Genomic DNA, 9,675 nt, shown 5'->3' with positions numbered 1-9,675 from the left:
AGAACAGTGGCCCCTGCTGGTGAGGCTGGTTCTAGGTAGGTGTATTGGGTAAGGGCATTAGTCAGGTGATATAAAATTTTTTCTCCAGCCTCTGAGTAATCTCCGTGAGTTTATAAAAATTAACTGCTTTGCCTGGAGACCAGCCAAAGCACACTGGAGCATTTTATCTTAGCAGGTATGGCCATTGTGGCCTGCCATGGAATTGGTGTGGTAACTCCAGCTGGGTTCTTGCGTTGGAAGGGCCTCATTACCCACATGCATGTTGGGGTCAGTGAGATGAACCAGGTCTGCATGCTGCTGGGTAGTTGCGCAAACACTCTCTCTTTCATTTGAGGTAATGGTGGATGCAAGTACTTCAAAAATATCATGGTATGATAAATTATAGACTTGAGATAGATACCAAAGCTCTTTGATGTAGGTGGTAGGATAATTTGAAAAGGAACTTAAGTCCTTTTCAATTTGGGACAAGTCTGCGAGGGAGATAGGAACATGGACATGTATGAAATATCCAGGGCCTGCAACTTCCCGTAGGGGGCATAGAAAGGGTTGTGTGAACGGGTATCATGACTGACAGGGGGAGATAATGGGGAGAACTTATGGCCTGGAATGCGGGAGTTGGAGAAGTTTGCAGAGGTGTGTATGGAAGTTGAGTGGGTAACTGAAGGAAGTGATAGTGAGGGGCACCCAGAATACGGAGGAAGTCTTTCTGGGAGCACACACAAGGAGTCAGGGGTTTTGGGGAAAGATGAGTGTGCAGTAGTGTCAGAAGCCTGATTAAGAGAGTGTTTGGCTAAGAGAACTTGAGTGGAGTGACAGGTAGTACAGAGAAAGAGATGGGAGTGTAGAAGGAAGAAAGCTTGGAGGTAGAGGACATTAGTCCATTTGCCATGATGTAGTTTATACTGAGGCTAAACTGAATTGCATTAAAAAAAACAACAACAGGTGTTTGGGCCAGACATTTGACATTAAGCCAAGGAGAGGTTAGTGAGAAGACACCCTAAAGGTGTGGAAGAATTCAGTTTGTAATTTTTTTTTCCCATGCTGCTATCACTGTCCTGAGATTCCAACTGGGCCTCTGGAATGTGGGTGGGGGAAGGATGGCTTCCCAGTGCCCCAAAAAAGGAGCAGAGAGACTCATGTGGCCCTTAATGCCTCCTACCTTTGGATGAAGGGAGGTGGCTCAGCAGCTACCCAACTCCCTGGCTGATGGAGAGGCTCTGACATGGGACATGGTTCTGCAGAAATTAATGGACAGAGCCTCTGGTGGAACAAGCCAGCAGCAAGGGACAGTGGCCAAAATAGCAGAGATAACATTTAGTCTGGCACTTACTCATAGACATGGAAGAAGGCGGCAGAAAGGTCCCGGTTGGTTGGAAGGAGGGGTGGAGGAGAGAGGGGTGCCATACTTGTCCAAGGTCAGTTTGGGTGTGTGTGAAGACACCTTTTAGTCCTCCTGCATTTCAGAGCCAAATGAGAGGTTAACAAATGTACGAGGACAAAGAGGGGAAAATTTAAGTGGCTCTAACTGCTCTTTATTAGAAAATTAGCCCCCAGACAAGGTTCCCTGGTCTAACATGAAGCCTGGGGAAGATGCGCCCAGTGAAGAGAGTGCGGGATTTTAAAGAAGCGTCCAAGGAGGGTTTCTTTATGAAGGGGTTGAGGCTGCAGCTGCTGGGGATTTTCCACTGCTGTCATGGTTTTCCTTAGTCTAATTGTCCAGCCATTGCAGGTGGGGAGGAATGATGTTTATTCTTGGACCCAGTTCTGAGCCAGTCCGTCAGCTTCATTTCCTTGTATGTGCTGTGAAAGGTTGAAGCTCTCACAGCCTGTCCCTGGCCCAACATCAATGATTTACCTTTATGTTGTATGGGCCACCTTAGTTTTCTACAGATAGTGGGAACATTGTTAAAACTGGAAATAGTGCTATTATTGGCAATATAAAGTCTAATAACAAAGTACGCCAAAGGAAGTCTACTGCCATTGAGTTCATTCTGACCAATACCGACACTAAAACACAGAATTGAACTGCTTCCCAGAGGGTCTGAAACTAAGTCTCTAAGGATGCTGACAGTCTAATCTTTGTCCCCCGGTGAACCTACTGAGTTCAAACTACTAATCCTACTATGAGCAACTCAGTATGCAGCCTGCTGTGCCGAAAGGGCTCTTTTACTAAGTGAACGGGAGAGAAAACGGGAAGGAGGCACCTGTAACTCCGCAATGCCTACTGGTCTTCCTTCTCTGTAAGTGCATTTCTGAAGGAGAGCATATCCTTCCTCCTCAGCCGCATCATTCTCTGTGCTTGGTGTAGACAGAAACAACTGGTAATATCATCCTCAGAAAAGGTTGTAGGATAAGGATTTAGAGTTTTTAGTATTTCAAACTGTCCTTGGACATGTTGTAGTCCAAGGTGGTTCTCAACCTTTCTAATGCCCTGACCCTTTAATACAGTTCCTCAAGTTTTGGTGGCCCCCTAAACATAAAAGTTTTTGGTTGCTACTTCATTGCTGTAATTTTGCTACTCTTATGAATCAGACAACCCCTGTGAAAGGGTTTACCAACCCCCAAAGGGGTCATGACCCACAGGTTGAGAACCAATGTGTTATAGTGATTTTTTTTTTTTTATGTTCAACACAGATCTTGCCTGTCCCCATCCCCACCAGGTGAAATTCTCCGTGAAAACTCAAATTTTTACTGTGAGAGTGAAGTGTTATTTTCTGAAGGCTGTGAAAAAATCTTCCTAGGAGCGTCACTTTAAATAACAAAAATGTCCTGGAGACTATCGGCTATCTTATTTTCTTTTGAGATTTGACAAAAATCTGTTCTACTACGTTCTTAGCTTTTGTTAGAGCCTGGAATTCCTTGACTTCAATGGCAACATTATATGGCATCCTTTGTCTCCCTGTCTCTGGATCTTCTCTTCATGCATGAGAACACGAGTGGAAGTCACCGTACTCCACTATGTTCTCATGTTGACCGAACAGATAACATCTTCATAGACATTATTCCCAGACTCACATTCACAGGTATAGTGGTTAGAACTCCAGGCAGAACGCAATGCAACCCTAAGAGTGAACCCTACTTTGTATGTACTTGAATCATGTTCACAATTACTTGTTCTGAATACATTGTCTTGGTCCTGGGAGTAAGATAAGATGTCATCTGCCTGACTGAACCTCTTTCTTTGGCAAACTCAAGGCTTTCAACATCAGGAGGATTGTGGCAGTTGCATGATTTTATGTCACTAGATGCCCCTGGGCAGGAGAAAAGATGGGGTGTTCTACTTCCATAAATAATTACAGTCTTGGGAACAAAGGGACAGTTCTACCCTGTCCTATAGAGTCACTATGAGTTGGTATCTACTAAAGGGAAATGATTGGGACACTCCTGTGTAGAGGTGTAGTGAAGCCTGTCAATCAAATGGTAGCTTGATCACACCTAATTTTGGGTGAAACCTTTTATGTGAGAGTGAGGGACTCAGGGAGCTGTTCCTTTCTGCCACTTTTGCTTCTTGTCTGCTAGGGCTTCATGCCTGCCTCAAGGAGTGCACTCATGTGGGCCACCCAACCCTGAACAAGGTTGGCACCCTGACCTTGGATCCATGTGACTCCGCACTCAGTGGCCTCTCATCATTCTACTTCCTGCTTTAACATTTTGCGTCACTGGCATGTGGCTATGTGAATCTGAAGAGGGATTTATGCACTCACATTGGATTTATGGACTTCAGTTGGACTGGGCTAGGATGCTTTCTCGATACAATATTATTTCTTGCTATAAAAATTTGTCTTATACCTTGTCACTGGATTTGTTTCTCTTGACAATGAGGTCCATACACATGGTTGTAGTTTCCTAATGATGCCATAACAACATGCTCCACAATGAATGACTATATACCACAGATACAAATTATATCAGTCCCACATGATGCCTACTGATGAGTCAGCAGGAAAATATTCCCTGTGTGTAGATTGTTGTGTGAATTCCTTCTGAAGCAATGAAGGAAAATCTGTTCCTCCTCCCCAGCTCTCTTCTAGCTCCAGGAATTCCTAGGTTGATTCTTCAATTTAGTATATCATTGGATACCTTGTCTCTCTGTCTCTGTGTATCTTCTTATTTTTGGAACACCAATGGCACCCATCCTACTTCAGTATGACCTCATGCTAACTTGACTAATAATATCTTCATAGATTCAATATATAAACAGAGGCCTTTTCACCTTCATGTAATGTGGTTAGGACTTCAATATATGTCTTTGAAGAACACAACAGGGTATTAATTTGCTTTATATGTATATAAGTTGTTCCTAATGCATTGTCCTGTGCACAATGTTATTTATCTTCTTTTGATAAGTTTTACCTTTAAAAATTTAAAACTGAATCTTATCCACCCAAAAGGTTTGCTTGAAGGTCATAAATTGAGCAAGAGAATATTTCCTTATTCCAATTCTGTCCAATATTTTTCCTTTTTGGTGATTTGACCTCAGGCTATTCTGTCGCGATTTTCTCCCCCGAGGTCCCTGCTCCTGTAAGTCCTGATCTATGTGGGTATTATCCTTGTGGCATCTCTGGAGATGTGGAAACTACTCTCAGAATTGTGATGAAGGTCCCAATGAGTTTAATTATGTAAAGTCACTTTTGGACTTGAAGAAATTGAATGACTGAACCATATGTGTTGCTGTTCAAATGTAAATAAAATGTCCACAGCTTTTTGTCCTTACCACAGAGAGTGTTTGCCAATAAAACTATTTTAGTGCATAAGTATTTCAGCAAATGTAATGATGAAGGCAAAACATAACAATATATGAATATGAGCTTATTATCCATATTTCACACAAACCAACGATCAAATGTGCTTTAAAAAATCCACTCATTTTTAAAGCACATCTTTTTCTCCCGAGAGACTGAGATGAGACTGTCTTTTTGAAGCATGGAAAGAGTTGATCCTATAGAAATATTTCTTGATTTGTGGATCGTGCATCTGCTATTTTACTCCCTGTGTCCACAGAGATGGCATCAGTGCACGAACCTGTTACCTTTTAGGACAAGGGAGGAAGCACCACCATTCACGACTCCAGCCCAATGACCGTCCTTTAATGCTTCAGGTAACTCAGGAAGCATTTTAATGCTTAGTTATTAATAGGTTTTGATTTATGTCTAGTATTCATAGTACTGTGATTTGGAAAGTCATAGGCTTTTAATATTTTCCTAAGTGATCCTGATAATCATGTTAGAAGTTCTTTGTGACAATAAAATATATATAAATTGATTGGATTTCGTATTATTCTTTTTAAGAATTTAATGCTGTATGGATCCAGGATACATCCCATTGAACTAATGTTAATATTCTTAGGAACTAACTTACCGGTAAGGGTAACTCATATAATATTTTAATATTAAATGTGAATATCTTACATTTATAATAGTGGGCAGACTATTGTAATTTCCTTTATGGAATCAAATGAAATGTTCTTTAAGCACTGCTGCAAATATTTTCATGATCAGAAAATGAGGCAGTATCAATAAAACTTAAATGATTGACTTTCAAGAACTCAAAGCATTATTGTGCAAGCAAGTTAGTACTTGAATCCATAGACATGATTGGCTAAAGAAGAGACAACTGCAATTGACCATTGGATTTGTCAATGCGTGGGAGGTTTTATTTAGGATTGAGAATAGGGGGCTTTGTTAGAATAGATATGGAATTGCGGTGTGTAGATTATTTCATCAATGACTATTTCATACTGTACAAATGTGTGGACAGAATAATGCAAAACTGAGAGGCAAACTAGTGATGCAGGAAATGGAAGAAGCAACTATAGGATCACTGCTTTGAGTGTGACAAGGGGAACTGGACCTAGTGCACGTGCAGAGGGCTTGACGATAATGACAAAGAAGGACAATCCATGAAGACGAGGTGCGGAAAGTGTGAGGTCAGATGATATTGAGGTCAATGTCAATAGAGATCTAGAGACTATTTGGATTTTATTTTAATGCTATTACTAGGATTGCTTAAATACTTTACAGTGCTGTGGATATTCATATTTTGATATATGTTTTTGCAAATGTGCAATTTTTCTTTCCTTTATTTAGAATCTGCCTTCAGAATCAATTTAATTCTTTTATATATATATCATTAGACCAAATGTAATCTGTTTATAGCAAAATAAAATTTTACATTTTCCCATGTTTGCATAATCACATTCAAACATTATAGGCACAATGTTATGCTTACATCTTTCTTCTTTAACAGTGTCTTGTGTGGAAATTCTCTAAAGTACAAGTATAGCTCTAATTCATTCTTATCAGTATACTATTTAGTACTTAATTTGTTTGGTTTTAGATACATGTACCTTTCACTCTAGTAGATGGAATTCACTTAGAATACATTTTTATGTTCTTGCTTTTTGATGCCTAATAAGTAATTTTCATGGCTCTATTATTATGTACTGATTCTTTAATTCCTATAGGATAGGTTATAAAGGGTGTAATTATTGTGATATATATTTTTACTTTCATAAGACATTGCTATTATTTTTTCCTAAAATTTTAATAAATGAACACTTTATAGTTGCTGGCTTATAATGTAAGAAATTATATTTTTCCAGTTATAGTTATAAACTGTTTTCCCAACTTTTTCTGACAGAAGGGAATAAAGTGATACCAGTTATTGTATTTTGCTCTTTGCTGTATTCAGTTTAGCTTCCTCATTCTCATATGATTGGTAACCCCTTAGATGTACACTTCCTTTACCTGGTTATTTATATCCTTTTATGACTTTGTCATTAGGTTGTCTTTTACTGAGCAGTTAGAATTTTTAAAAACTATTTTAGATATTTATATTGTAAATATTCTCTAAAGTGTAAATGGTTTTCCAAAATTAATTTCTCTATTGAAAATCTTTGTTGTATTGTAAAAGTCCTGTAAGTTTGTGAGTTAGTCAAGTAGTTCTAATTGGATTATCAGTTACAGTGATTTCTTCCATTCCTATAAGGTAGAAAACAGTATCTTCTATTGACTTGAAAGTAAATATAAAGTAAATCTTATTTTGTTTCAACATTAAATCTTTGTATCCATTTTAATTTTGCTCTTCATATTGCATATCATAGTTATATTTATAATATTATTTATGTTTATATGAAAACAGTATAGCAACTCCTTTTATTTAAGAATCTTCTTTTTTCCCATGCAAACTCCTAAATTGTTTTGCCATTAGTCTCTAGGATAGCTAAGATTAGGACCATATTTTCATTAGTTTTATATTCCTTGTAGTCTTAGTATTGGGAAATAATATATCATAATCCTTAATAAAGGTTTCAAATTTCACCAGCATCATTATATTGACAGGTACATGATCTCTGTACTCTGAAATAAAGACACAGGGAAGAGCATATGGAACCAAGGAACAATGTGACTGAGTTCATCCTCTTGGGGCTCACGCAGAGCCTTCAGGGCCAGAAAGTATTATTTGTCACATTCTTGCTCATCTACATGGTCACAATGGTGGGCAACCTTCTCATTGTTGTGACTGTGGTGGTTAGCCCAACCCTCGATGCCCCAATGTACTTCTTTCTTGGCTACTTATCATTTATGGATGCTGTTTATTCTACTACAGTTACCCCAAATATGTTTATAGACTTACTCTATGAGAAGAAAACCATTTCATTTAAAGGTTGCATGACTCAGCTTTTCATAGGACACTTATTTGGTGGTGCTGAGATTTTACTTCTGGTGGTAATGGCCTATGACCGATATGTGGCCATCTGCAAACCTCTGCATTACATGACCATCATGAACCAACGAGTATGTGTTCTGCTCTTACTGTTGGCCTGGGTTGGAGGTTTTGTGCATGCTGTAGTTCAGCTTCTGTTTGTTTACAACCTTCCCTTCTGTGGCCCCAATGTCATAGACCACTTCATCTGTGATATGTACCCATTATTAAAACTTGCCTGCACTGACACCTATGTCATCGGTCTCACTGTGGTTGCCAATGATGGGGCCATATGTGTGGTTATCTTTATGCTGCTACTCATCTCCTATGGAGTCATTCTACATTCTCTTAAGAACCTTAGTCAGGAAGGGAGACGGAAAGCCTTATCTACCTGTGGCTCCCACATCACTGTAGTGGTCCTCTTCTTTGTCCCTTGTATTTTCATGTATGTGAGGCCTCCTTCCACCCTGCCCATCGACAAATCACTGACTGTATTTTACACTGTCATCACCCCTATGTTGAACCCTTTAATCTATACTCTAAGAAATGCAGAGATGAAAAATGCAATGAAGAAAGTCTGGATCAGAAAATGCAAATAATTTGGGAGACAAATGTGACCTCTATTTTTGGTAAATAATGAATTTTCCAAGAATCTTGCTTAATTGTGTAATTACAAGTTTCTTTTCATTTCAATTTTAAATGATCATTTATTGTGCCCACATTTAATGATCATTTTGTTTAATATTTATTTCTGAAATTTCCACTTAGAAAAAGGTATGTTCTATTTTTTAGTAGAAAGTTGTTATGTTGAGACTTAAGATGTATATAGTATAAGATTTATCATTCTGTAATTAGTATTAAAGATTTATTTAGCTGAGAAAAGGTTTTGTGTTGTCCATTTCTTAAAAAAAATGAATGCTTAATCAGAATTAAGAGCTGTCCTTACAAATTTCATTATCATAAAATAAGTCACAGTATCATCATGAACTTTTCCTAATACACACAGAGCCCATATTTATGATCATTCTATTTTTATTTTTTCTATAGATGAGGTATAATAAACATAAAATATTTTAAATTTCTTTAGTATGTAAATGTTGGAGAGTAAAAGTGCTTCAGAGATATAATATTGATAATCTAGTTATAGCTGGGCCAAGATTTGCTGAGTATGACTCCATATTGCAAACTAGAATTGTTTCTTTTGGGTTTTCATGGTTCTAATATTTCAGAAATAAATGTGCAAGCTATGAAAAAGTTAAAAAAAATTTAACTAGCTTAAACAACCAACATTTGATGAGTAAATGAATACTTAAGCATTTATACCATTCTGAAAAACTTATTTAGAGTAATCAAAGATGACTTAAGATACAAAATAAATCTAAATGAGCAATATAGCTAGGAAGAAAAATGACTAAGATTTACTTACTTTCCCAACTTGGAAATCTTTACATGCGCTCAAGTGGAACATCTTTTAGAGGGTTATATTTTCATAAAGGTTTGTGTTAAATTAATAGTATAAAATATCTATTAATACCTTTATTAGTTCTATATGTACTCATTTTTCCCTGGTAGTGTCCTGTATTTCTAACTGAACTCATAGCTTGCCTTTCATGTGTAAATTTTGAATGAATTAATAATTTATGAAATTCTAATATACAATTCAGAACTTGACACTACATTATTTTCCATGATTTCATTGCCAACAAAGACGCTGACATGTTATGTTGTCTCTAGTCTCACACCCCTTACTCTGGAAGGGCAATGCATTAGGCAATGAAAAAATTAGAATATATTGTTCAATTTTCCTATTCATAACATTGTTGTGAAAATATCTCTTTCTGAGTCAGGCTTAAAAGAAACAACAGGTACAACTAATATCATAGGAAACATATCATCAGGGACATTCAAGGTTCCTACCTCTTCTATTAGTAACATTTTATGAGAGATGGAGTAGAGAGAACGAGTCCATTA

The 9,675-nt window shown here is 37.6% G+C and overlaps 1 protein-coding gene across 2 annotated transcripts; it reads left to right on the top strand.

Moving 5' to 3' along the window:
• The first annotated feature begins 773 nt into the window (after window positions 1–773).
• Window positions 774–8,303, top strand: LOC142446543 (olfactory receptor 4A15-like). 2 transcript variants are annotated; one of them, XM_075548292.1, is made up of 2 exons: window positions 774–784; window positions 7,397–8,303. In XM_075548292.1, the coding sequence occupies exon 2, from the start codon at window positions 7,485–7,487 to the stop codon at window positions 8,301–8,303; it is 819 nt and encodes a 272-aa protein (XP_075404407.1). In that variant the 5' UTR covers window positions 774–784; window positions 7,397–7,484. The 2 variants fall into 2 exon arrangements, with proteins under 2 accessions (XP_075404407.1, XP_075404406.1); XM_075548291.1 differs by lacking the exon at window positions 774–784 and having other exon boundaries at window positions 7,383–8,303.
• The last annotated feature ends 1,372 nt before the right edge of the window (window positions 8,304–9,675 follow it).

This window comes from Tenrec ecaudatus, chromosome 4, assembly GCF_050624435.1.
Source record: "Tenrec ecaudatus isolate mTenEca1 chromosome 4, mTenEca1.hap1, whole genome shotgun sequence".
NCBI classification, from domain to species: Eukaryota; Metazoa; Chordata; class Mammalia; order Afrosoricida; family Tenrecidae; genus Tenrec; species Tenrec ecaudatus.
The sequence above is the reverse complement of the archived record's forward strand: the minus strand, read 5'-3'. Positions and strand labels throughout refer to the sequence as shown.

Bases quoted from the DNA above. Each gene is read 5' to 3' on its own strand.
- LOC142446543 (XM_075548291.1), top strand. From the start codon at position 7,386: ATGGAACCAAGGAACAATGTGACTGAGTTCATCCTCTTGGGGCTCACG.